This window comes from Ictalurus furcatus, chromosome 6 (genome assembly GCF_023375685.1).
Source record: "Ictalurus furcatus strain D&B chromosome 6, Billie_1.0, whole genome shotgun sequence".
NCBI lineage: Eukaryota > Metazoa > Chordata > Actinopteri > Siluriformes > Ictaluridae > Ictalurus > Ictalurus furcatus.
Genome location: NC_071260.1, coordinates 31,347,505 through 31,375,496, shown reverse-complemented (window position 1 = coordinate 31,375,496; position 27,992 = coordinate 31,347,505). Strand labels below are relative to the sequence as shown.

At 40.5% G+C, this 27,992-nt stretch overlaps 1 protein-coding gene across 1 annotated transcript; it reads right to left on the bottom strand.

Moving 5' to 3' along the window:
- Positions 1 to 126: 126 nt before the first annotated feature.
- On the bottom strand, positions 127 to 26,017 carry LOC128609193 (MORC family CW-type zinc finger protein 3-like). Its single transcript, XM_053627663.1, has 22 exons — positions 25,939 to 26,017; positions 16,614 to 16,686; positions 15,201 to 15,333; positions 14,483 to 14,706; positions 13,923 to 14,079; positions 13,494 to 13,641; positions 12,448 to 12,576; positions 12,204 to 12,323; positions 8,524 to 8,621; positions 8,228 to 8,323; positions 7,609 to 7,737; positions 7,434 to 7,508; positions 7,203 to 7,242; positions 5,725 to 5,791; positions 5,583 to 5,643; positions 5,118 to 5,499; positions 4,739 to 4,938; positions 3,745 to 3,873; positions 3,589 to 3,660; positions 3,442 to 3,493; positions 2,571 to 2,637; positions 127 to 487 (listed from the first exon to the last, which is right to left on the bottom strand). The coding sequence occupies exons 1-22, from the start codon at positions 25,975 to 25,977 to the stop codon at positions 477 to 479; spliced, it is 2,502 nt and encodes an 833-aa protein (XP_053483638.1). The 5' UTR covers positions 25,978 to 26,017; the 3' UTR covers positions 127 to 476.
- Between the last annotated feature and the right edge of the window lie 1,975 nt (positions 26,018 to 27,992).

The window sequence follows — 27,992 nt, the reverse complement described above, 5'->3', positions numbered from 1 at the left end:
TCATTATATACACCGTGTATAATGATGAATGAAACTGCTTGTTTAAACATAAGAAAATTTATTAAACCTCGGTAAATTCATACAAAATTTAAGTTGGACCACATAGAAGAAAATTTAGTTACACAAATGTAATAAAGTTAAATAAAAATAAAGTAAATTAATTCGACCTAAACCAGCCTATAACCATTATTATATAACAGATATAAAAATATATAAAGTGTTTAATTTTTGATACAAGAAAAAAAACAAAACATATGTAGCTCCCTAAACCGCACTCAGTTTTTCTGGTTACCCAAACACTAATGTCTAATCAAGAAAAATTCAAAACAACAAATAAATAAATAATAATAAATTAATCTCATCGACAACCTGAGTGAGAATCTCATCAATGACATCACAATCGTAGTTCACTTGCTGAAGGTCCAGTGCAGGAACGAAGGTGACCAGGAGACGCCCCACTGTTTGTCTGAGTAGTCTTAATCTGAGGCTAAAAAGAAGAGAAACTCTATATAAAGTTATTGTGTTACAGTTAGGGATGTCATGAGAACCGATACTTCAGTACCAAGTCGGTACCAACATTCTTAAACCGTGATGGTACGTGTTTTTCTGCATTTCTGTTCGTACCGAATGTAATGAAAGTACCGGGGTTGCGATTTTTCCGGACCTGATGGAGGCAGCAAATACGCGTGTGTTTTAGTAGGTCCACAAGTAGTGAAGAAGAACGCCTACAAGCACACGGGAAAAACTACAAAAGATTAGCTTAGCTTAACAAGTTTAGCTCCGCCCCGACTCGTTGAGAGGAAAAGAGAGGAAAGCTAGTATCGGTTTCCGGTGTGCAACCGAGGCTATCATTCATTTCAAACAAAGCGAGGAAACACCTGGAATTTGGCAAAGCACCTGAAAGACGGTCCTATATTATGTTTGTTTGAGGCAGCTGGCATTGTTGCTGTGAAACCAGCTAACGTTATGCTCCATGTAATGTTTGCAATAGACAGTTACTTATTAAAGATGCTAACGCATTGCAATGTTATAAACCAACTCCTAATGGGCGACCATGCATCGCCATTCAGCCCGTGTCCTGTCAGCAAAATGTAGCCTAATGTCACTAATAATTATTCACGTTCATGCTTTTAATAAATCGTTTTGGCCTGCCACCATATCAGTGAATTTAAACTAATGCTTGCATTCAGAGTATAAGGTGTGTGCATGCATTTAGGAGTGCACGTCCGCTCATTATCAGACAGTGTTTGATAACTAAAATTCTCTCTCTCGGATGTCCTCCAGGAGAGTTTTTTTAAAAAAAATTATTTTATACCACACCGTGGTATCGACTTTGGTATCAAGTATCGTGTACTTTTGGTGGTATCGGTACCAACTACTAGATTTTTTGGTATTGTGACATCCCTAGTTACAGTATATGGTTTTTGTCTCAAAATGGATTCAGTCTAGCAGAGTATAGCATGAGCATTGAAAAACAGAGTTATAGCATTCCTTGCTCAAGATTTCTTTTACCCTGCACAACTTTCCCACTTCACCAGCACCAAAGCACCCCCAGACCATCATATTTCCTCCACTATCCTTGGCAAATGGCATCAAGCATCTTTTCATCTGCACTGCACTGTTCTCCTCTACAATCCACACACCTCAAACTTAGATTTGTCTGTCAATAACACTTTTTCCCAATCATCCTCTGTCCAGTGTCTGTCTTCTTTTGCCTATTTGATACTTTTCTGTTTATTGGCCAGTCACCAATATGGCTTTTTCTTTGAAACACTGCGTAGAAGAACAGACTCTGCCTAGTCATATCTTCACTATTGGAGATGAGATTGGTGGTTTTGGGGTACTATTTAATAACGTTGCTAGCTGAGGACCTGTGAGGCACTCTCATGTTAGAGACAGCTTGCACTGTTCTGTGAATGGACTAGTACACATCTTTGTAAGATTTCTTCAATTTCTTGACAATTCCTTGAATGGAATATATATGTATATATATATATATATATATATATATATATATATATATATATATATATATATATATATATATAATTTTTCTGGCCATTTTGAGACCATAATCAAACCCATAAATGCTGATGCTTCAGATTATAAAGTAGCCCAAAGAAGGCCAGTTTTATTTTACAGCATAATGATTTTCAACTGTGGTTAAAATCATTGCACAATGGGTATTCTAATGATGAATTAGCCTTTTAACAGGATAACTTAATATTAGCTAATACTATATGCCATTGGACCACAGGAGTGAGGCTTGCTGAAAATGCGCTTTTGTATGCCTATGCAAACATTCCATTAAAAACTAGATGTTTCCAGCTATAATAGTCATTTACAATATTAACAGTGTCTAGACTGTATTTCTGATTAATCTAATGCTATAATAATTTTTAAAATAGTGATTTTCATTCCAAAACAAGGCACTTTCTTAATGATTCCAAACTTTTGAGTGTGCCGAGTGTCAACTGAAGGCCTGGAACCTAAAGAGTCAAAACACAGTTTACAACAAACTTGTAAATAATAAATGCAGAGGAATACACACGAATGAAGTAGGTCCTTACCTGCATGTGTGAGAGGAGAGGAAAAAGGAGCATAACTGTGTGTTGGGTGGCAGGGTGTAGAAGGGCTCTGTTGAAAGAAAAAACACGTGGATGAAGGCTGAAGGCAGACATTAGTGACTTTAAATAGCCTATAGGTGTGAATGTGTGGCTGTATGATCCCCTGCAATAGACTGATATCCCATCCATGGTATTCACACTAACCAGGATAAAGTGGTTGCAGAGGATAAATTAATGCACAATCTTTATTTGCTCTGACTCAGGTACTCTTCTTTGAGCTCTTATTGCTTTATAAGTCTGCAGTCATGTCCTAAACAGAGATGTTTCTGAAAAACTGGATAGTTTGGGAAGTGCTGCAGTAGATTATTTTAAAATAATTTCTGATGATGTATAAGAGCCTGTACTTTCCTCAACCGATCAGCATCCTGCTCATTCAGAGGTGCAGTTCTCTTTGAATAACTGATTAACCAGACCTGACTAATGAAAAGAAAACCTGAAGTATATCTTCCTAAGGCAATGTGCAGTAACCAACATAATTACTTCTACAACTAGACAAAGGCATAAATTGTGGATTGTAGGAATTAATTGAAGGTTTTTTGAAACTCCAATCAATTTCATACATTTAATTAGCTACTGAATACCCAAGATCAACTTAGATAGACTTAGATTCATCAAAAACAATGAAAAAAACAACACCACACACACACTTTAGTCTTCTTGAAACCATGAAAATAGTCTTTCTTTGATACACCTAACTAGTTTATCTACAAAATGTATCTCTACACTACTGAGCAGTGTTTTGTCTAAATCTGGGCAGGGAGAGAATGGAAAAAATATACCATCCTGATAAACCATGTTAAATCAGCATGATCACCTGCTGTCCTTTCTCCTCATCCTTCACCTGAGTTAACAACTGATTCATCTCACTGTTTCAAAACACATACACACGATTATATATAACATCAAAAGAAATATATGTTAGAAAAAATATTTATTACAAATAACATGATTCAGTACTCACTGCTGTTTGTAGGTTTTCTGGTATCTGAGTTCATCATCATAATCCTCAGGCTCTTCTTCAACTGTACAACTCCTGAGAATATCAGATACTTACATGAGTAAGTGCACAGAGAAAGACAAACACAACAGAGGCAGAGAGAGACAAGCACAAGCACACCTGAATTTGGGATCAGGGTTCATGCGGCAGAACCACTTTTTAGGGAGCTTTTTAGCATCAACGCAATCGGGAAGTTTTCGCCATTTCAGACAATCATCACATTGAATCCAGTTTTGATCTGGCTGCTCCCTGCAAGTCCACACAAATACACATCCCCTTCAAACAATCAAAAACTGAACACAACAAACAAATGTAGCAAGATATTTTGGCTAGGTCAGATAGGGCATGGGACGCATTAACCAGGAATAGCTCTACTAACTTCTAATGACTAAGAATAAAAACTAATACTAATAAAAACTGCACATGAAAGCAAATTCACATTTAGAATCTCAGATTCTAATGTGTTTCTTATGTATGTTTCATACTGTATGTGCATGCAGAACTGTTAATCCCATTTCGAACCACTCCTGCGGTTATGTCTTTCGGCAAGCGTCCCCTGAAATTTTCTTATTAATTACCATAGATATTTCCCCCTACCTGTTTGTACATATAGATATTTAAACTATACTATGAACATTTTTATATTCTATTCCATTTCTATTCTAACAGTATTTTATAATAATATATTATTACTATTAATATTTTCATATTCTATTTATATTCTAACAGTATTTTATTATTAATACTATTAGCAACTTTGTGGCTCTATAAGTCAAGGCACAAAACCTGAAATAAAATACATGAGGCACATAATTTTCTTCAGCAAAGCAATACGTGAGTGACTGTGTGTGTGTGTGTGTGTGCACTTTTAAATTTACACAGTATCTTCAACAGGTACAGTGCAGTTTGGGTTTATCTGATGTCTATAATGGACTTTCTTCCAAGAGTCCTCAAGCTTATAACCTACATTCTGCACGGTTCTCCTGCACAGGCACAAATTTGATCCTTAACTACACTTTCTTAATGATTCCAAACTTCTGAATGGTAGTCTATGCCTAATACAGATTTTATTGATAATCTTCTAATCTGCATATTTCTAGAATAGAGATCTTACCTGCATAACTGCAAGCTATTGTTTTCTTCTCCACTCCCTTGCTTGTCATGTGTCTCATGCTGCTCTGTCCAAAACTGTAAGTCTCTTCCTCTTCCTGAGTTGGAGGTTTCTGTTGATGTTGCACTTTCTTCTTCTAAATCTTTCTCTAGACTCTCACAGTAAGTTAACAAAGTGCACTTCTCCTTTTCTAGACTGTCCACCTGTGTGTGAGGATTTTGTAGAAAGAGGGAAGAGCAAGATAAGAATTGGAGTAATAGTGATGTGTCAGTGATGTAAAATAAACTGTCTTTGCAACAATATTATTGCATTTAATTTTTACTTAATAAATTCTAGGTTGCATTTTCCTTACTAACATTTATGAATTAATTTAATCTCCCACCTTTTCCTTCAGCTCTTCTGCTGCTTTTTCTAACTCTCCGAGCTTATGTTGGAGCTGCTTTGTCTCCTCTTTGGCCTGCAGGTACAGCACTTTGAAGTTCTGCTGGTCCTCAGAGCTGTTCTGTGTGAACTGATTCCTTTGCTCCTTGTTCACCATGCTCTTGTCAATCACATCATCACCATTATCCACTGGTGCTGTTTCAGTTTTTATCCATTCTCCTTTATTAGCATCATTACCAGAGCTGCACATGGAAGATGAACAAACAGTGTCAGGTGAGGCTGAGGATGTTGACGGACTATCAAGTACGTTGTTATCAGAAATGTTTTTTCTAGCTTTCTTCTTCTCCGTGTTCTCTTGACTCTGGCCCAGGGCTCTCTTATTCCTGAAATAAAGGTGAAATTAAATCATTAACATGTCATAATTAAGGTGCATGAAACAGATGGAGTGATAGAATGATGACAGCACCTTATGATGACAGCAGTAATAGGGAGAAAAGTCTGCTGAGTGTCAACTGAAGGCCTGGAGCCTAAAGAGTCAAAACACAGGTTACAACAAACTTGTAAATAATAAATGCAAAGGAATACACACGAATGAAGTAGGTCCTTACCTGCATGTGTGAGAGGAGAGGAAATATGAGCAGAACTGTGTGTTGGGTGGCAGGGTGTAGAAGGGCTCTGTTGAAAGAAAAAACACGTGGATGAAAGCTAAAGGCAGACTGATTAGTGACTCTAAATAGGTGTGAATGTGTGGCTGTATGATCCCTTGCAATAGACTGACACCCATCCATTTTATACACACTAACCAGGATAAATTAATGCAGAGGGTGCAGAGGATAAATTAATGCACAATCTTTATTTGCTCTGACTCAGGTACTCTTCTTTGAGCTCTTATCACTTTATAGGTCTGCAGTCATGGCCTAAACAGAACACGTTTTTGAAAAATATAGGAATTGGAACATATGGGAAGTGCTGCAATAGATTATTTTTAAATCATTTCTGATTCCATATAAGAGCTGAAGCTCAAGGCATTGTGCTTTCTGAAGTATATCTTCCTAAGGCAATGTGCAGCAACCAACATAATTACTTCTACAACTAGACAGACATAAATTGTGGATTGTAGGATTAATTGAAGGTTTTTCGAAACTCAGATCAATTTCATACATTTAATTAGCTACTGAATACCTAAGATCAACATAGATAGACTTATATTCATCAAAAACAATGAAAAAAACACATACATACTTTAGTCTTCTTGAAACCATGAAAATAGTCTTTCTTTGATACATCGCACAACACCTAACTAGTTTATCTACAAAATGTATCTCTACACTACTGAGCAGTGTTTTGTCTAAATCTGGGCAGGGAGAGAATGGAAAAAAAATATACCATCCTGATAAACCATGTTAAATCAGCATGATCTCCTTTGTTTTATCTTAGATTTTGTTTTAATTTCTGAAACAATTTATTGTGAGCTATACACGAAAACAGAAAAAATCAGAATACTTTTTCACAGCACTGTATATCACAGTCTAGCTAATATGGGGAGAATGATCAACTTCAAAAATTCTGATATTTATGTGGGTCCTGTTCTTTCTTCATCAAAGCAATATCCTGCTGGTTAAAGCTTCAGTCCTATACACATCACCATTAAGTTCATTACAAAGTCAATCAACTGAACAATGAGAGCTGACTTGATAAAGAAAAGAATCCTGGGCTTCATTCTTGTAAAAGCAATGCACACAACCCACACAATTATTCCGATGACTAGCAAAGACATAATTTGGTGGAGTTTAGGGATTTAGAGTTTAGTCTTCTCAGGTAATCATACCAATCTCATATATTTAAACAACCACAATGGTTAAACAAGAATACAGAAAAGGAGATTGAGAACTTCATTTTTTATTTCACATCCTTTTGCAAAGCTCTGGATTCACATACACCACAAAATAATCTTTTGGAAATAGTCTCTCTTTTTTACTACAGATGATGTATACCAAAAAAACTATCTAGCCTATGTACAAAATGCATCTTATCACTACCAAGTAGTGTTTTTTTCTCAATCCTTGTTAAAACAGTATGTCATCACCTGCTTCCAGTTCTCCTGCTGCAACTTCTGGTTTCGCTCACTGTTTCAAAACATATACACAAGATTACACATAAACTGCTGTAATTCCTTCAACTTTCACCCGATTTGGATGTACATACCCTCAAATTAAGGCTGGAAGTCTACACTTTGACATCATATTCATTACTTAAATCCACCTCCAGTATACTGTGGTAGAAATATTTATTGGAAATGAGAGGATTCATTTCTCACTGTTGTTTGTAGGTTTTCTGGTTTCTGGGTTGTTCATCATCAGAATCCTCAGGCGCTTCTTCATCTGTACAACTCCTGAGAGAATCAAGCACTTACATGAGCACACAAACAAACACAAACACAAACACACACACACACACACACACAGAGGAAGGTAAAGAGATAGACAACACACCTGAATTGAGGGTCAGAGTTCATGTGGCAGAACCACTTCTCAGGGAGCTTTTTAGGATCAATGCCATCTGGAAGTTTTCGCCACGTCAGACAATTATCACACTGAACCCAGCTTTGATCTGGTCGCTTCCTGTGAATCCACACAATCATGCGTTAATGTTTATGTAAATGTAGTCCCATGTTAATGAATGTGGCCTTTTACACAGGATGTGTCAGCGCACGAACAGTGTTGCTTCTGCTGTAATGGTCGCAACCTGGAAACCTGTAATATCTGATCTGTGCCCATAGCAGTTTAAGACTTTAACAAAGTTATATTGAATATTATTAGAAATGTATTTCATATCTGACTACTGCTCCCGCCTGTCTGACAGTATATTCAAAATGTGTCCAAGTTACTATTAATATTTTTCCAGCAACTTTGTGACTCAAATTGTGAACTCAACCAAAAAGAAAATACCTGAGGTTCATAATTTTGGCCAGAAAACTAATACCTGACCGTGTGAGTGAGTGAGTTAGTGAGTGTGTGTGTGTGTGTGTGTGTGTGAGAGAGAGAGAGAGAGAGAGAGAGAGAGAGAGAGAGAGAGAGAGAGAGAGAGAGAGAGGGGCACTTTTAAACTTACACAGTATCCTCAGTGCAGTTAGGTTTAAGCTCGGGTGCATATACCTGTTGCTTCCAATATTCCTCGAGCTTATTACCTGCATTCTTTAAGGTTTTCCTGCACAGACACAAAATAGCATACTTTACTATATCAGTGATTTAAAAAAAAATCTAGCAATGTAAAATATCAGTGGTCTTAAGATAATTAAGATAATACTCATACTGTATACTTTACTATATTCAACCCTTTGTATATAGATAATTAATTCCTGCACTCCTGAAAGTCATAGGTCATCTGAACATGTTACTCAAACACACCTGTAGTCTTCAGTATCATCAAAGTCCTGCTTGTTGCGTCTTGGTGTGAGGTAGTTACACTCAATTACCCCGATAACTCCCACTGCTCTTCCGTCAGCCTGGTAACAGAACATAACAACCACTCTAAATATCATGAATAAAAGATCATTTTGTTTTGTTTTCTTCATAAATTACCCCTGAACTGAATCTGATTATGTATTTTCTTGCATGATGAAAGGCCCTGATATACAGTAAGTAGTCTTGCATATTGGTCTACGTGTGCTCAAGCACAATTAGCTATAATCTGTAATTACCCATGAAAGGTTTTCATCTTGTGCAAGTATGTGCAAACCGTGACCCAACCTCTGATTAGTCAGCTGAGCAAAATTTTCTATATATCTGCATAAATATGACCTAAAACATCATCAGATTTGTATGTGTATCATGTCATAAAGGAGATTTCTGAGGCCCTCAGAGAAAGAGTTGTTGATTCTCACCAGGCTGGACAAGTTTACAAAACCATTTCTAAAAGGTTTGGACTCCACCAATCCACTGTCAGACAGATTGTGTACAAATGGGGGAAATTCAAGACCATTGTTACCCTCCATTGTTAGGAGTGGAGACCAACAAAGATCAGTAATAGACCAGTAAAGTCATGTAATAGACTATGAGATCACAATAGAACCCATGGTGACTTCTAAGTAACTAAAGGCCTCTCTCACATTGGCTAATGTTAATGTTCATGAGTCCACCATCAGGAGAACACTGAACAACAATGATGTGCATGGCAGGGTAGCAAGGAGAAAGCCACTGCCCTTGAAAAAGAACATTGCTGCCCCTCTTCAGTTTACTAAAGATCATGTGCACAAGCCAGAAGGCTATTGGAAAAATGTTTTGTGGATAGATAAGTCCAAAATACAACATTTTGGTTAAAATGAGATGCGCTATGTTTGGAGAAAGGAAAACACTGCATTAGACCATAAGAACCTTATCCCATCTGTGAAAGATGGTGGTGGTAGTATCATGGTTTTGGCCTGTTTTGCTTCTTCTGGGCCTGAACGGCTTGCCATCATTGATGGAACAATGAATTCTGAATTATACCAGCAAAATATACACGGAAACTCTTGGGAGAAAGTGGGTCATGCAGCAAGTCAAGTCAATGCCCTAAGCACACAAGTCATTCTACCAAAAAATGGTTAAAGAAGAATAAAGTTAATGTTTTGGAATGGCCAAGTCAAAGTCCTGACCTTAATCCAATAGAAATGTTGTGGAAGAACCTGAAGCAACCAGTTCATGTGAGGAAACCCACCAACATCCCAGAGTTGAAGCTGTGAACCAGTCTCGTGGCTGCATGGAAGGAGCAATGTCCAACAACTTTAGCTTGCAAACTTAGAGGACTTTCATAAAACAATTCAGTCCTGTCAGGTCAAGAACAGGGCAGAAGTCACCACCCTTGTTCTCAACACAAAAAACAATTGAGTGGAACCCCATGTTCTAAACAGGGATCTAAACCCATTATTCTAAAAGGGTCTACTTTTTTGATTCCATAAAATTTTGGACACCCTACAAAGTCAGTATTTAGTAATACCCTCCTTGGCAGATATTACTTGCACAGCACCGTTTAAGATCTTTTCACAGATCTTCAATAATGGTTAATTCAGTGGACTGTGAAGGCCATTCCAAAAGCTTCAGCTTGCATTTCTTAAAGTATTTCATGGTGGATTTTTAGGTATGTTTTAGACAGTTATGTTGTGGAATTCAATCTCTTTTCAGCTTCAGATTTCAGTCTGGGTCACATTTGTTTGCAGAATTTTCTTATATTTACTGGAATTCATTCTTTTACCTACCTTTTCAATGTTTTCTGTGGCACTGGCTGCCACACAACTCCAAAACATAATATATACAGATCCACAGTTGGCAAGGCGTTCTTTTCATTATATGCTAATCCTTTTTTCTCCAAACATACCTTTTACTGATTGTGGTCAAAGAACTACATTTTTACTTCATCAGTCTACAGCACTTGTTTACAGAAAGTTACCAAAGTTCACAAAGTTACCGAACTGCTAGTTGCACACGACTCTTAGCTGAACAAAATGATATTTGTGAAACTACTGTAACAGTACTTTAGTCTACAAACATCGTCATCTCGGCGTAAAACTTTGTTTCTTTCCCGCTCTGCTTCCACGTGTCATTCCCTCCATGTGCTCTTCACCTGTCCTCCAACTCCTCCCTCTCTTTTTTCCACTCCCCAAAAAAGGTGATCTCTGATTGGCTAAGAGTGTAATTAAACAGGAAATGTATTGGCTTAGACTCCTCCACTGAAAACAAATTACAATTCACCCTAAAATAAAGGATTATGTAAACTGTAGTTTTCATTGAATTTACCCAGATATGTAATAAGCATTTTATTTATTTTAAATAGCTGTATTTTGGGAGGTACCTAAACACAATTAAAAACATTTCACTAATTTTAATTTCATCAAACAAAGTAACTACAGTGGAGGAAATAAGTATTGATCACATCAAAAAAAAAAAAAAAAAAACTCTATAAATGTATTTACAATGAGGTTATTCACATGAAATTTTCACCAGACTTTGGTATTAACTCAAGAAATCCAAACATTAAAGTCCATAAATGAAGTTATGTGTAATAAAGTGGAATGACACAGGAAAAAAAATTATTGAACACGCTAACTGAAATGTATTTAATACTTAGTGGAGAAGACTTTATTTGTAATGACAGCTTCAAGATGCTTGCTGTATGAAGAAATTAATGGGCCGCATTCTTCTAAACACATTGTCTTTAAATCTTGTTCAGTTGGATTCGAGTCAGGTGATTGACTGGGCCATTCTAACACCTTGATTTTTTTTCTCTGAAACCAATTGAGAGTTTCCCTTGCTGTATGCTTTGGATCGTTGTCCTGCTGGAAGTCCACCCATGTCTCATCTTCATCATCCTGGTGGATGGCAGAAGATTCTTCTCAAGAAACTCCTGGTAAAGGGCTCCATTCATCCTTCCTTCAATTATATGAAGTCTGCCAGTACCATGTGATGAAAAACAAACCCCACACCATAATGCTTCCACCGTGAGGAGCTCCTGTGCATGACTGGTTGATGATGGAGTGATGTTGCTTCTACTTGTGGTTAATGGCCCCAATGGTGCTTACTGGAAGATTCAGAAGTTTTGAAATATGCCTGTATCCGATTCCATCAATATGTTTACAAAAATAAGGTAGTGTAGGTCTTGGGAGAGCTCTTTGCTTTTAACCATCATGAAATGTTCCTTGTGTGACAACTTGGTAATGAAAAGCCTTTTTATAGACCATTAATTTACTAACCCAGCTGATATTAATTTGCACAGATAGGTTCCTTGCTTTACATTGCCTTGGAGAACTGCTTTTTCTTAGGGTGTTCAATACTTTTTTCCCCGGGTCATTCCACTTTACTACACATAACTTTATTTATTTATTCATTTATTATAGAGTTAATACTGATGTCTGGTGAAAATTTCATTTGAATAACTTAATTGGAAATATATTTACTGAAAAAAAATGTTGACACATTCAATACTTATTTCCCCCCACTGAATATGTGTTTATCTGTCTATTCTTGATTTGTTCTCTCTCTATTCTCTTCCTGTACGCAAATGATTGAAGAAATATATAACACATTAAGCATTAAACAAAATGTATGATCCTCACCTTGCGCTGACAGTCGACACGCTCATAGGCTTTGATGAGACGGTTGTTGTGGTACATCATCAATCCATCGTGCTCTTTGCTCTTGGTGTTGTAGCCAAATTTGATTCGTATTGCCTTTTTCTGAGACAAAGACTTAAGGATCAGGGCATTTAAAATATTTGAATAATTTAATAAGTAGCTCTTACTTGTGCATCATTGGGTATATTTTTACATACTTGTGCTATAATATTTGGCATAAGGATACAACAGAATCAGGTTTGTACTTGCACCGCTTCAAGTTTGCTAAAGTTTTAGTGACCAACAGTGTTTCCACCTTCTTCCCTTGAATGATAATCTGCATTCTTGGCTTCCTGTACAGGATACTACAGTATGCCTGAATCAAGAAAAAAATGAACAAACAGACTTGACTACATTGATTAGTGTTTAAATTTAATCTTTACTCCTGACTTAAATTGCACCTGCAGATTTGAGGAGGAGATGCTGCAAAATCTCAATTCTATTCAGTTCAGATATTAACACATTCTCACTCACCTGCATATCAATCAAGCATTTTCCCTTTGAATAAAGGCCTTCCATCTAGCCACTTTAACCCTTATCCCAGACAAGTGAAGAATATGACAGATTGTTGCTACATGCAACGAGTGACCAGTATTTGCCAGATGTTCCTGTGTCTTCTTTAATCATAGTATAGGATTCTTGGCAGCTTCCCTGATTAGTTTTCATTAATTTTGGAGCACCATCCTGTTCTTAGTAATGTCACTGTAGTGTCCCATTTTCTCCACTTGTTCATAATGGCCTTCACATTGTTTCACCAAATTAATGGTCTGACACGATACATCTTGGTTTTTTTACTTCATAAAATTTTACTTCATGCAATTTTAACAGGGGTGTGTACACTTTTTATACCCACTGTATACTTGACCTCTCCATAACTTCTTGTGAGTTTCTCTCCTTATGACATTTTGCCTTTTTGGTGTGATTTGAGTATTCTTTCCAATTTCTCCTTTCACTTTGACATTTATTGACCTGAATTGAAATGTTTGTCTGAGGTTCCATCTTTCTGTTTGACCACAGTTTGCCTTATGATTTGAATTGCTAATAACAACTTGCACTTAGATCCATGTGTTCAACCAGGACACAAGTATTTCTTGCCTAATTTAGACATATCTATTTCAATGCTAGCAATTCTGAAATCCTGCTTTCTGAAATGACCCCTCTTACCTTAGTGAACTCAGCCAGTGATCTCCAATAACTCAATATTCATGTAAAATTTGCTGGTAAAATTCTCACCCGCAGTGAATATTCACTCTCAGGCACTGACACGCCACCTGCTGCCTGCCGCTTGTTTATCTCCCCGGTTCTCCCGTACACATCAACAGGGATCCGGATGTCATAAGGGTTCTTCGTGAAATCAAATTCTAATTCTCCTGAAGGTGTTCTGTAGCAGAATAATTGTTGATTTATAGAATTTCTGACAACCCACAATACTGCTCGTGGTCCTCAGCAAAATAAGTATATTTTAAATAAATTTTGCAGCTCATTTCAAGTGACATGACACGTTTATATCATACTATAATAATGATATATGATATGAAAACTATAATGTTATTGCATAATGTTAGCTGTATAACTATATTAGACTTCCTTACTACATTAAAATGTTGTATTCCATCACATCCTTAGGAAGAAGTGAAGAAATCAAACTCTCTGCATGTTCACCTGCGTAGGTTCCAGATGATGATGCGGGTTCCACTTGAGTTGGTGCACAATCCGTCAATGACACTGAACTCAGACAGCAGTTCTTCCTTGGTGTTAAACAGAGAATGTGTCAGGATATCATGAAGACTCTCTTCTGCATGCTCCGGTGAAACACTGAGTGAGCAGCGAGGTTAAGAACCAAACTACACAGAGGATCCTTTAAATTCTCAGGAGGCATTTATTTACCTTTTTACCTTTATACTCCTATCCCACTGACAGGCCCAGTATTTCCTGCACATTCCTCACCCTCATAACTACATATATTTCATATTAGTTTTACTATATACACTGAACAAGTCATCGTAGTTACTGCATAATATGCTATAATATAAAATGAATAAAATGAAGAACAATGTAACAGTTTAAGTGGTTAGGTGGTTGACTATACATTGTTTTATTTATTTTTTAATAATCTTATCTCTTGTAGTTATAAATGCATTATAAATTTTATATTCAATGCTTCTATCCACCATTCCTATTAAATATAGCCATCTATCTCTCTGTTTCTAAGTAAAGGATATCAGTCTGTCCGGTGTTGGTGAACATGACAATAGGCACTATGACATTCTGTGCTCCTGTATTCTCGAGGTAAGTCTGTGACAGGAGACCCACACACATGGTGTCGTCTTTCTTTGAGAACATGATGGCATCCTTCCCCAAGCGCATGGAGCCTGACTTAAAACCGTTACCATAAAGACCCACCGGAACATGGCCTCTTATTGTCTGCTTATCATTGAAGCCAAAACTGAGAGCGAGCGAGAGAGAGAGAGAGAGAGCAAGAGAGAGTAAAAGAGAGAGAGAGGGACAGAGAGAGAGAGAGAGAGAGAGAGAGAGAGAGAGAGAGAGAGAGAGAGAGAGAGGGCTCTGTCAGTAAAAAGATAAACTACACACTGGAACATGGTCATTTACTGGCTGCTTATCACTGAAGCCAAAACTGAGAGAGAGAGAGAGAGAGAGAGAGAGAGAGAGAGAGAGAGAGAGAGAGAGAGAGAAAGAGAGAGAGAGGGACACAGAGAGAGAGAGGGACAGAGAGAGAGAGAGAGAGAGTGCTGATCAGGTTATTAACACAGGATGCTGGTAGAGAGAGAGAGAGACACACACACGGAGAGAGAGGGCTCTGTCAGTAAAAAGAGAAACTATACACTGTTTACACATCATCAAATTTGTAGTTAAAGTGAATTGCTAGATGATCTAATTCCCCTCTGAAGGATAACACAGGCTTCATGAACACACTCCTACCTGAGCATTTTGTGCATCTTGTCATAGTCCATGCCATTTCCACTATCCATGAAGATGAGGCAGTCCTGGTCTTTGATCACTGATTTATCAATCCAGAGTTGTTTTGCACTGACATCTGGGTCATAAGCATTGTCTGTCAACAAAACAAAACGAAGAATCTGATACTATCCAATGTTACTAAGGCACAGTTTGCTTTACTGTTGACATGTTTTTAGCTCTAAAAAGCATAAACCTAAGTTAACCTTGAAAAAAACAAAAGAGTTAATATTCATTTCATCTTCAGTAGCCTCTTTATTCTGTTCAGGGTAGTGGTAGATCCACAGCCTATCCTGGGAACACTGATAACGAGGCCGGGATACACGCTGGAACAAATGCCAGTCTATTGCATGGCCCCATTTTCAGTGTTTCATTGTTGGGGGTAAGTAACTGATGTTTACCCACAATACCAGTTAACTTTACACACACACACCCACACACACACACACACACACACTTAGGTGTTGTCACAATTTCCACTTTAAGCAGCGTGCTGTGGCGCCTGTGAGCGCGCGTGCACGAGCAGGTGCGCGAGCACCTGCTTTTCCCTTGTTGACAATTGTGACATTTTGACACGTGCATTTGTTATGTTTCTGTTATGTCTCCTCCCCGTTCTGTCATTGGTTGTTGTTTCACATGTGTCTGAATTGCCCTCAGCCGTCAGCTATTACGGTGCTGATTATGTTTGTATATATACTGTGCGCCTCCCGGCACACGGCGCAGAATATAAGATAAGATAAGATAAGATAAGATAAGATTAGATTAGATTAGATTAGATAAGATTAGATTATATTAGATTCCATAGTTTCGTCACCATAGTTTCGTCATAGTCATTGTCCATGTCAGGTGCCTTGTTAGAGTTAGTTAGGTTATACATTAGAGTTAGTCCATGCTGGTTTCTCCGCTCCCAGTTCCTTGTTATTGTTTATGTTTCATGTTTGGTACATCGACCCTGTATCCCGTGACCGCGACCTTGATTCCTGCTTTGCCCCGTGTATGCCTGTTTGCCGATCGCCTGACCTTTTGCATGTTTGTGGATTACGATTTGGATTACGTTTTTGGATTTACCCGTCTGTGTCTCTCATAAATAAAACTGTCTACTGCACTTGCATCCATCCTATCTTCCTTACGTCACGATTCGTGACAGGTGTACACATACTCATGTATGTGCACGCACAAGCATATACACAAATGACTTTTTTTTTGCATTCATATGCATTTCCTTATTGTCTGCATATTGTATATTCTCCCTAAGGGTTAATCTCTAGAACTGCCCTTATCAAGCAGCCAAAATATTGCTTATTTCAACTCTTTAGGGTCCAGTAATCAGTTGGATGAAGGAAAGAAGAAATGAATAAAGAAGCAGTTTTGACTCACCGATCAGTTCTGCTATAGCACTGAAGGGCCAGGTGTGGCTAGTGGAGTTTGTGTGCAGGAACCGTGGACAGATCTTTAGGAGGAAACAAATATGATAATCAAGTACCATGACCCATAAGGCTGCTATAAATGATGAATAAATGTTCCAATATATGTTTAGTGCTCTAGATTTACATATTTATAAAGGGCAATTAGTAGCATTTTTCATTTCTTTTACAAAGTCTCACAGAAAAATAGATAAGCTAACCTGCTTAAAAACATGACAAAATGATAGCAAAAGTTGCAAAAATGTTGACCTTTGTCACGTTGCGGTAATTGAGGCAAAAGGAAGTGCAGGTAAAGGCAGACAAATCCAAAATGTGAAACAGAGGCGTAGTCGAAAACGGGCAATGGGTCGGGCGATCGGCAAACAGGCATAAACTGGGCTAGGCAGGACTCAAAATCGAGGTCACTAGAAACGAGGTCAAAACACAAAACATGAAACGTGAACAGGGAAACGAGAGACAGGAAACAACAGCGTGTTATAAACTAAACTATCTATCAAGGTATGAAACTTAACTAATCTAATGTAATGTAATACTCCGCGCCGTGTACTGGGAGGTGCGTAGTGTATATATATAACAAACATAATCATCGTTAAGTGCTGACGGCTGACACCAATCTATACACACCCTTGAACAATAGCCAATGACCAAACAGGGAGGAGACAGAACAGAAACAAAACAAAAGCGTCTACAGTAAACAATGTCAGTCATCAACATTCGAAGAGCATGCACTTGCTGAGCACTCACGCACCTGGCTTGTGCACGTGCACGCACTCCAAGCGTGCTGCAAGCTGCAGCGCTGTCTAAAAGGGAGATCGTGACATAGCCCCCCCCAGAGCGAAACACTCCTCTCCATTGGCGGTCCTGGCTCCCTGGGCAAAATGTCCCCAGCTGAACCAGGAGACTGAGCGACATCCTCAGCGGAACAGGAAAGCAGGGGAGAGACTCGGGCGTGAGCAGAACTTGGTCGTCCGTGTCAGCAGACTCGGGCGTGAGCAGAACTTGGTCGTCCGTGTCAGCAGACTCGGGCGTGCGCAGAACTTGGTCGTTCGTGTCAGCAGACTCGGGTGTGAGCAGAACTTGGTCGGTCGTGACGTCGGCTTTAGGCGTGAGAAGAACCTGGTTGGTCATGATGTCGGCTTCAACTTGGGACAGGAACTTGGCGTGAGCAGAGCTTGAGTTGGTCATCTCTTTGACCTGGGACAGGAACTTGGCATGAGCAGAGCTTGGATTGGTCGTCTCTTCGACCTGGATCAGGAACTTGGCTTGAAAGGTCACCTATTCAACCTCAGACATGAACATGACAGGTCGTCTCGTTGACCTCTAGCAGGAACTTCACTTTATGCTGGAGCTCTGGAGCTGAGAGCTCCTCATGGGTCTCAGGCTGAAACTCTGGTGCTGAGGTCGCTACGTTGACCTCTGGCTGGAACTCAGCAGGTGAGACCTCCTTGTGGGTCTCAAGCTGGAGCTCTGTGGTCGCCATGTTGACCTCTGGCTGGAGCTCAGCAGGTGAGACCTCCTCATGGGTCTCAAGCTGGAGCTCTGTGGTCGCCACATTGACCGCTGGGTGGAGCTCAGCATGTGAGACATCCACGTGGGTCTCAAGCTGGAGCTCTGAGGTCGCAACGTTAACCTCTGGCTGGAGCTCAGCAGGTGAGACCGCTTTGTGGGTCTCAAGCTGGAGCTCTGAGCCATGTTGACCTCTGGCTGTAGTTCCACAGAGGCTTTCTGGTGTAGTAGTTTGTGCTTACACCAGCTGCTCTTGAAGCATTCCTTTGAGCAGAAAAATGCTTCCTGGAGACCTAGTTTCTTGCATGTAGGATATCGTAGCTGAGTCACTTTCCAGCAGCCCTCAGTCATGCATCTCAGTGGAACCTCCACCATGTTGGCCGGAACCTGAAGCGGAGCTGTGGAGGCTGCCCTGTCAATCCCTTCATAATAGATGTGGAATGGCAGGTCAGCCATGTTCACCACATTGACTCCCCTCAATGGTTGATCCAGGTCATAGCTCTGCCCTGGATCCCCAAACTTCTTCAAAAATAGTTAGGTAAACTGAGTACTTTTCTCCAGTTCCCTGGATCCCATGGCTGCTAGACGCTGCGCCCACTGGTGGGTTGGGCCAAAAAACTGGGACACCATGAACCTTATCCATTACCTCTCGCTGGGCTTGGTGTCCGTTAGGCTTGAGAAATACGTCTGGCAATCAACCAGAAAATAGTCCAGGTAGCCAAAAAACCCATCAAACCGCTCTGGGAGATCCATGAAAGTCTCTTGCGGAAACTGGATCGAATCCAAGGTGGGGATGGTTTGTGTAGCGTGATGTCTCCCCCGTCTTCCTACTGCATCCATGTTAGGCGGATATGTCACGATGTCCCCTTCAGACAGCGCTGCAGCTTGCAGCGCGCTTGGAGAGCCGGAGTGCGTGCACAAGCCAGGTGCGCGATTGCTCAGTGAGCGCACGCTCTTCGAATGTTGATGACTGACATTGTTTACTGTGGACATTTGCATTTGTTTTGTTTCTGTTCTGTCTCCTCCCTGTTTGGTCATAGGCTGTTGTTCGAGGGTGTGTCTAGATTGGTGTCAGCCGTCAACACTTAACGATGATTATGTTTGCTATATATACACCGGCGCCTCCCAGTGCATGACATGGAGTATTACATTAGATTAATTAAGTACATTGATAGATAGTTTAGTTTATACCACACTGTTGTTTCCCGTCTCTCGTTTCCCTGTTCACATTTCATGTTTTGTGTTTTGACCTCGTCTCTAGTGACCTCGATTTTGATTCCTGCCTAGCCCAATATATGCCTGTTTGCCGATTGCCTGACCCATTGCCTGTTTTCGACTACGCCTCTGTTTCACGTTTTGGATTTGTCTGCCTGCCTCCTTTAAAAAAATGCCTTTACCTGCACTTGCTTCCGCCTCATTTACCACAGTGTGCCAGAATACTCCACCTAACATGCAAGCTGCAGCGCTATCTAAAGGGGAGATCATGACAATCTTCTTTTTTTCTTTGTTTCACAGGAGAACTGATCAAAGGTGGAACGAAGGCAAGTTACAACTGTCATTTAAGATCTCAAAAAGTTGGCTGGTAAAGTTCTAGGATCCTGAATATTTATTGAACGTTATTTTGAAAACATTGTCACAGAGCAAAAAAATTTTTTTGTGGAATTAATGCTGCCCTCGTTCCACTTCTCTGTCAAACCTGTGAAGACCATTAAATCACAATAAAACAGTTACTGAAGAGTAATGAATGATGAAGAAGATTGAAGATTGAAATATGGTAGATCTTACATTACACCTTTAACTACTGACCTTTTCTTTAGTTAATCATGCAGTGTAGTTGTTTTCCAAAAATCTCGTCTAATGTATAGTTTCTCATATGAAGTCTAGTACAACTTCACATAATAATGGTCCATCCTACTGGTTGAAAGAAACTAGATTTATTGATGTTTTGCCAATTAATTCAAGCTTAATCGCTAGCACATTGCCAGCATATTTTAAACATGCAGTGGTCCAACCTCTTTTTTTCCCCTCTTCTTATTTTTAAAAGCATATTCTGGAATCTAGAGTACTGAGTAACACCCAAGCCATCTCAAAATGTCTTTTTTACATTTTGAAAAAGGCTGTTCTTTCTCAATTTATATAATTTTTAAATAATGAAAAATAATGAATCCGGTTTCCTCCCCCAGTCCAAAGACATGCATGGTAGGCTGATTGGCATGTCTAAAGTGTCCGTAGGGGAGAAAACAAACCACACAAAAATAATAGTAATTATTCCTCTCTGACTCCGAGGAGCCAGAAGAATGTGCTAAAAACTGAGAGCAGCATATAAAGAGCTGCTTGAAGTGATTTCTAAGGCTGGATGAGCCTTTTTCTCCCCAGTGAAAATAAATCCCTCACACTGCAGAAAATCCCATTTCTTCCAGAAGTGCATGACAAAATAACAGGCTTCTGGGTGAAAACCATGCATAAGCCGTATTTATAACCCCACAATGATGGATTAATCGGCCATTGTTGGAAATGAACGGTATAGCTATTTAGCTATACTGAAGGTGGAGGAGGTGCTTGCGAGCTACCTCTCTCCATCGACGGCAGGTAATTAGGGGGGCCGGCTTTGCCATCCAAGCCACCGTGTAAGGCCACTGTGGCATTGGTGGTCAAGGCCTATGTGGTAGTAATCTTGCTTGTGGGTCAATGCAGACAATGACAGTGTTGCAGGCCTACCAAGCAGACCTGCTGAGTGAGCTCGACATATGGCGGTATTCAGCCAGTTCCTTCCGTGTTGTCTCGAGTTCACTCGGGCATCCACGAGTGGAGCCTGGGCCAGCACTAGTGCGAGGGAAACCCAGAAGGTGAGTATGGCAGCCTGCCAACCCCTGCAGACAGCCAGGGGAACCGGGCGGCCAAAGTCGCGGCCTGCTCTGATCTGAGAATGGTCATAAAGGCCAAGCAAGCAAAGAAGAGCGGTCCTGAGGGGCCTTGGAGGGACGTATCAGGCGACATGAGGTTGTTAGGGCAGTTAGCCCCCAGTGCTACTGTAGGGCCTCCCCTAGCCAAGGCTGTCCCAAGTTTTCAGTTCTCTGGTCAGCGAGTAACAAAAATCTGATGCTTTCACTACAATAGAATGTGGAATAGTTAACGTCACTAAAAGACAATCTGGCAGCATGGAAACTACTGCCAATTGTGTCTCCATGGGTTATGTCTACCGTAGAAAAAGGTTGCCGGGTCCAGTTTATAGCTCGACCCCCCCGGTTTAGAGGTGTGCTCACCACAGTAGTCAGCACAGATCAGAGCCTGACATTAGCGCAGGAAGTAAGATCCCTCTTGGACAAAGGGGCCATAGAACATGTACCCCGTTCACTGAGGGAGGGAGGTTTTTACAGCCGTTATTTCCTGGTCCGCAAAAAATAGGAGCATGTGGCCAATTTTAGATCTGCCTCATCTGAACTGTACTCTTCAGACATACAGGTTCAAGATGCTGACGCCCAAACTTATCATTCCACAGATTCAGTTTGAGGACTGGTTTGCGACGATAGATCTAAAAGGTGCATATTTCCACATAGAAATATCGCTAGCTTTATCCCCTCGCACCTTCACAAAGTGCACGGATGTCACTCTGGCTCCATTGTGACTCCAGGGCATCTGTGTACGAAACTACCTGGATGACTGGTTAATTCTAACACGATCCAGGGAACTGGCGGTTCAACATCGAGATGTTGTTCTCGCCCACATGAAGAGCTTGGGGCTCAGGTTGAATCTCAGAAAAGTATGCTTTCCCCAGTGCAGTGGACAACTTTTCTAAGGGTTATAAGGATTCTACTATGATGAGGGCGTTTCTATCCCCAACATGCGTAGGGTCAATCCTATCAACACTGAGCAAGATAAAGCTGGATCTTGGGATACTATTCTTATGGGCCTATTGCACAGGAGACCACTGAGAAGTTGGGGGTTTCGTCCAAGGACAAAACCTCTGAGAGTAATCAGTGTTATGTGCGATGCCTACATGCTCTGAGAATTTGAGTGTCTTCGGTTTCTAGCCTTGGGTCACACTGTAGGGGTGTCTCTTTAGCGCAAGACGGTAATGAGAGACGCCTCCCTCATGGGCTGGAGCGTGGTCTTAGACAGCTGTCCAGCTCACGGTCTCTGGTGCGGCCCTCATCTGGAGCGGCATATAAATTGCCTAGAAATGTGGGCCATATTTCTAGCAATGAAATTCCTTCTTCCTCATGTGAGTGGTCACCATGTGTTTACAGACAACACACTGGTGGTCTCATATATTGACCACCAGGGAGGATTATGTCCGTGCCCCCTGTTCAGGCAGGCGAAACTAATTCTTCTCTGGGCAGAAGGAAAGTTTGTCAGTGAGTGCAATGTAAATTCTGGGAATATGGCGGCAGACATCCTGTTGAGGCAGGGGCTGAGGCCCAGGAATTGGTGGCTCCATCCACAAGTGGTGGAGTCCATATGGCGAGGTTTGGCCAAGCGGGACTGCATGTGTTCGCCTCCGAGGTGAAAACTCATGGCCCGCTGTGGTTCGCCCTCTCTCCTCCCGCCCAATTAGGGCTGGACACCATGGTGCACATGTGGCCGAGGTCACATCTGTACGCTTTTCCCCCCACCGCTCTGCTCCCACAAGTTCTAGCGAGAGTTCGCCAAGACAGTCTATGTCTGCTGCTAGTAGCACCTTATTGGCCAGCTCAACTATGGTTCTCAGAGATAATATCTCTGCTAGATGGCACTCTTTGGGAGATTCCCATCCGCAGGGATCCACTGTAGACCCAGTGAACTGTGCAATAGCTACAATCCTGGAGTTCTTACAAGAACATTTCTCAACCCTACAATCAAGGTTTACATGGCCGACATTTCGGCCAGCCATGCCCATGTTGATGGAGCCTCTGTGGGGCAACATCCTCTAACTTCAAGGTTCATGCGTGGTGTCAGGCGGCAGAGGCCAAACTGCAGGCCGCGCATACCTTCCTGGGACCTTTCTGTGGTCCTGGAAGGTCTGTCAGGGGCCCCATTTGAGCCCTTAGAGTCAGCCTCTGAGAAGCTTCTGACTCTAAAGGTAGCTCTTCTGCTGGCCCTGACATCTCTCAAGTGAGTAGGAGATCTACAAGCTCTCTCTGTTGCCCTTTCCTGCCTTGACTTTGCCCCTGGATTAGCCAAGGCCTTCCTGTATCCTATGCCGTTCCATTCCCCACACCGGAACAAGAGAATGCACCTGCTGTGTCCAGTAAGGGCTCTCTGTACTTACGTCCACCGCTCCGGCCAGTGATGTAAGTTGGAGCAGCTGCTGGTCTGCTTTGGCGGCGACAGTAGAGGTGATGCTGTGTTAAAGCAACGCATCTCTAATAGGACAGTGGAAGCAATCTCTATTGCTTATGAGGCGGACGTTCTCGCTACGCCTCTGGGCATAAGGGCTCATTCCACTAGGGCTTTTCGAAGGCTTTGTCCAAAGGGGTATCCTTACAGGATGTGTCTGCTGCTGTAGGGTGGTCTACACCACACACATTCATTCGTTATTACAGCCTGGATATTCATTCCACCCCGGGCTCGAGTGTCTTGCAGTGACCCTCGGGCTTGGGTCTTTTTGAACAGGCCGTACCCTCGGGATGACGGGTTGGCTATTCTCGTTTCCATAGTGTTATGCTAAACGCAGCGCTAAAGTTCTCTTTGAAAGGGAACATCTGGGTTACGCATGTAACCCTGTTCCCTGAGAAGGGAACGAGATGTTGCATAGCTTTGTCATACCGGGGCAGGCCTGTGAAGTGCGTCTTCACTTCAGATAATAGAGGCTGATGGCACGGTTCACAGGTGCCATATTTGTATCACGCGACGCGCTTAATTGCCACGTCACCTGATTATCGCAGGCCTATGAATAGGCATGATTTTACACAAGCTTCAGATGCCGGTCGCGTGCGAGAGGCGCTCCCCATAGTGTTATGCTAAACACAACGTGGAGTTCCCTTCTCAGGGAACAGGGTTACATGCACAATCCAGACGTTTTCCACTCTGTTTTTTACAGTACAGAATCTTAAAATGTGACCAATGACCTGTTACTCGTTGCGCCATTCTGGTTTTACTCTATTCACGTGCCACTTTTGACAATGTAGGTAATACTCTACTCAGTGAGTGCCTGGAGCAGTGTACTCAGTTTAATTTTTCTCTCTCAACGTAGGCAAACACTTTTAATCAAACACCATGGTCACTTCTGTGGTTCCCACATGTTTTTTTCTTGTACATGCTCTCACTGGGACAAACTATACATAAATATGATATCATTATACTGTACTTAAACATACAGCTGTATCTTTCTCTGCCATCTCTGGTGGCCTCTACTTTTTAAAGATGCTCAGTGAGTAGTCAATGTTAAAAATTGTATGGCAAGTAATTTTCTTCTAAATGAAAACAAAACAGGTCACATTGTTCAGTCTGCCCAAATGTACTTTTTAGGAAACGTGGGTTCTCATACACTGTCACACATCATGCAAAAAAACCTTGGGATAATATTTGAATTTATTTTTCTCCATTTTCTTCACAATTTGGTCACTTGCCAAATCCCACCCATCAACCAGCTTCCCTCCATCACACGACAGCTGCCAGTGAAGGGAGGGAGAAGGCTAACATCTGCTTCCTCTGAAACAATTGAAGTTATCCAGCCATATCTTTAAACTGCCTCTCATGCTGCATCACAGGACAACGTAACACACTTGGAGGAGAGTGTGTCTGTCCTCTTCTGCAAACGTGAGCTCACAGATGCCCATGATTAGCTAGTGTCACTGTGATTGACAGGGGAGAGAGGCTTCCAGCCACAGATGACTGTAGCATCCTCAGGATTCAAACTCATGAACTCTGACTTTTCTGTTGTGGCACTTGGGAGTCAACCTTAGAGTTTAACTAAGAACAAAAATTTGACAAGCAAGTCAGTTTGTTAAAGGCAGCTTCAGCTCAAAACAACCACAAACTCAAACCATTTCTTTTGCCACATGAACAAAAAAAAAGATTCTGAGATCTGCCATTTGTCATGTAACCCTAACTCTAACACATCTACAACTAGTTCAAAATTCTGCAGCTCATTTATTTTCAGGTACAAAGAAGAGGAATCATATTACTCCAGTTTCAGTTTCCATGCATTATCACCAGTTAATTGTAGGATTGAGTAGATGGTTTTGCTTGTTGGTTTTAAAAGTTTTAAATGGACCAGCGCACTCTTACATTGCAGATATGATTTGTATACATACTGCTTCTAGACTTTAAAAGCCCACCACATAGCTACTGCTGATTGTTCCTGTCTGAACAACAATCACACTTCCCAATTACAGTAATGATGAAATGAAAGTGAAAGTTATCCTAAAAAGGTTTAGAGAAATGAAACTGTAACCTGACAGGTATTCTTCAGTTGTTCAATTCAAACCATTTTACTTTCATCCATCCATCCATCCTCTATACCGCTTTATCCTTTTCAGGGTCACAGGGAAACCTGGAGCCTATCCCAGGGAGCATTGGGCACAAGGCAGGGTACACCCTGGACAGGGTGCATTTTACTTCATAAAATTCACTTATTTATCATGAATTAACACAATTATTTATCTTCATGTCATAGTGCTAAAGTTCTCACATCTCAAATTAAATGTGCAGGGTAATGAATAAAAAAAAATCACCTGTTTAATATGAAATTAAAAATACACCTGTTTTATATTAATTAATTTCAACATTTATTGCTACAGTACACAAAAAGATAGCTGGTTATAATTTAACCTAATTAAATAAGGACTTACCGAGCTTAAAGGAATTCCTCTACTTGTTACTGCTGCCATCTTTATATGAATCTGCTGTCGACAGTTCCAAAGTGAGCTTCTGATGAATGAAGAGCAGACTCTTCAGCAGTTTTGAAATACAGGAAATAGGCATCAACTTGTACTTTAATGAAACTCCACCCCTATGACTCACCACAGAGAGCGGATGCTAATTCTACGGTCAGTGATTGGTTAGTTTTGTAGGATTTTGTGTGTGTGTGTGTGTCACGGTTTCCCCTTTAAGCAGTGCGCTGGAGAACATGTGGGCGCGCGTGCACGAGCATGGTGCGCGAGCACCTGCTTTTCGATTGTTGACAATCGTGACATTGTGTACATTGGACACGTGCTGTTAAGTTTCTGTTATGTCTCCTCACAGTTCTGTCACTGGCTGTTGTTTAGCGGGTGTCTAGATTGCTGTCAGCCGTCAATCAACACGCTGATTGTGCTTGTATATATATACCGTGCGTCTCCCAGCACACGGCGCGGAATATTAGAAAAGAAACTTCGATTCGATTCGATTCGATACGATACGATACCTTACCTTACCATAATTAACCACCGTCATAGTCTTAGTTATTTTGTCCATGTCATGTTCCATGTTTAGATTAGTTCATTTATTCAACGCTGGTTTCTCCGCTCCCAGTCCCTCGCTATAGTTTATGTTACTTGTTTTGTATATCGACCCTGTATCCCTTGACCGCGACCTTGATTCCTGCTTTGCCAAGTTTATGCCTGTTTGCCGATCGCCTAACCCTTGCATGTTTTTTTGGATTATGTTTTGGATTACTATTTGGATTTACCTGCCTGTGTCTCTCTTTAATAAAACTGTCAAACTGCATTTGCATCCATCCGATCTTCGTTACGTCTCGAGACGTGACAGTGTGTTTGTTTTGTTTTAAACGCATATAGCCTGTAGGATCTGCACAGTAGATGGCAGCCTTCAATCAGATCTCTGACTACTGAATTTTCATTTCTGTGACTAGATCCCACCTGTCCCTGTATATAAGTATTACAGAGTTCATATCCAACCCTAATTAAGCACCTCTGGCTATATTATTCATCAAAATTTTGAACATCTTGATTGGGTATGTTAGATTATAAGTAGAAATAAAATATGTATTAAAATAGCAATTCTCTAGGAACATGAGCAGACAACAAAACATTTGTGAGATCTGAATTTGATAAGGAGCGAAACCACATTAATTTATCTGTGTGTCTTTTTACATTTTACAGGAACTTTACTACAGTGAAAGGAAAATAATGCAATACTTTGGGGGGGGGGGCTAATTCGGGTGTGTGCTAATGCTCTATTTAATTCAGACAATGGAGGTTATGAATAGACCTGAGTCTATCACTTGCACTTTATTGGAATTATTAAACAATGTGAGATCAATGTCAGACAATCAAATTCATTTAATCCTGTGTCACCAAATATGGAATTAACCCCAGCTGATATTGACATTATTGTGGGAGGTTATTATTAGGGTGGCAATATTGGTGGTTATACAGTGGTACAGAGACTCAGATTCAATAGTTTGGAGATACAGCATCGTATAAATATGCATGTGATATCTACCACAGACTTGGCAGCCTACGCTGTATACCTGCATGATATGGCGAAATTGCTTCACTACATACTGTCAGTAAAGTAGAGGTTGACTGGCAGCGAACTAAATGCTTTAGCTCCCGGCGGAGGGTGCTATCGGCTACATATTTGATAAATTGATCATGCAACACAATTTCGGCATTAGGGATAGCATTGGGTGATGGCTGTTTAACTCTCTCCAGGAGAATCATCAAGGCCAGGGAAAACTCTAACAGAGATTCAAAACATTCAAAGAAAAATTCAAAGCAGTATATATATATATATATATATATATATATATATATATATATATATATATACAGTATCTCACAAAAGTGAGTACACCCCTCACATTTTTGTAAATATTTGATGATATCTTTTCATGTGACAACACTGAAGAAATGACACTTTGCTACAATGTAAAGTAGTGAGTGTACAGCTTGTGTAACAG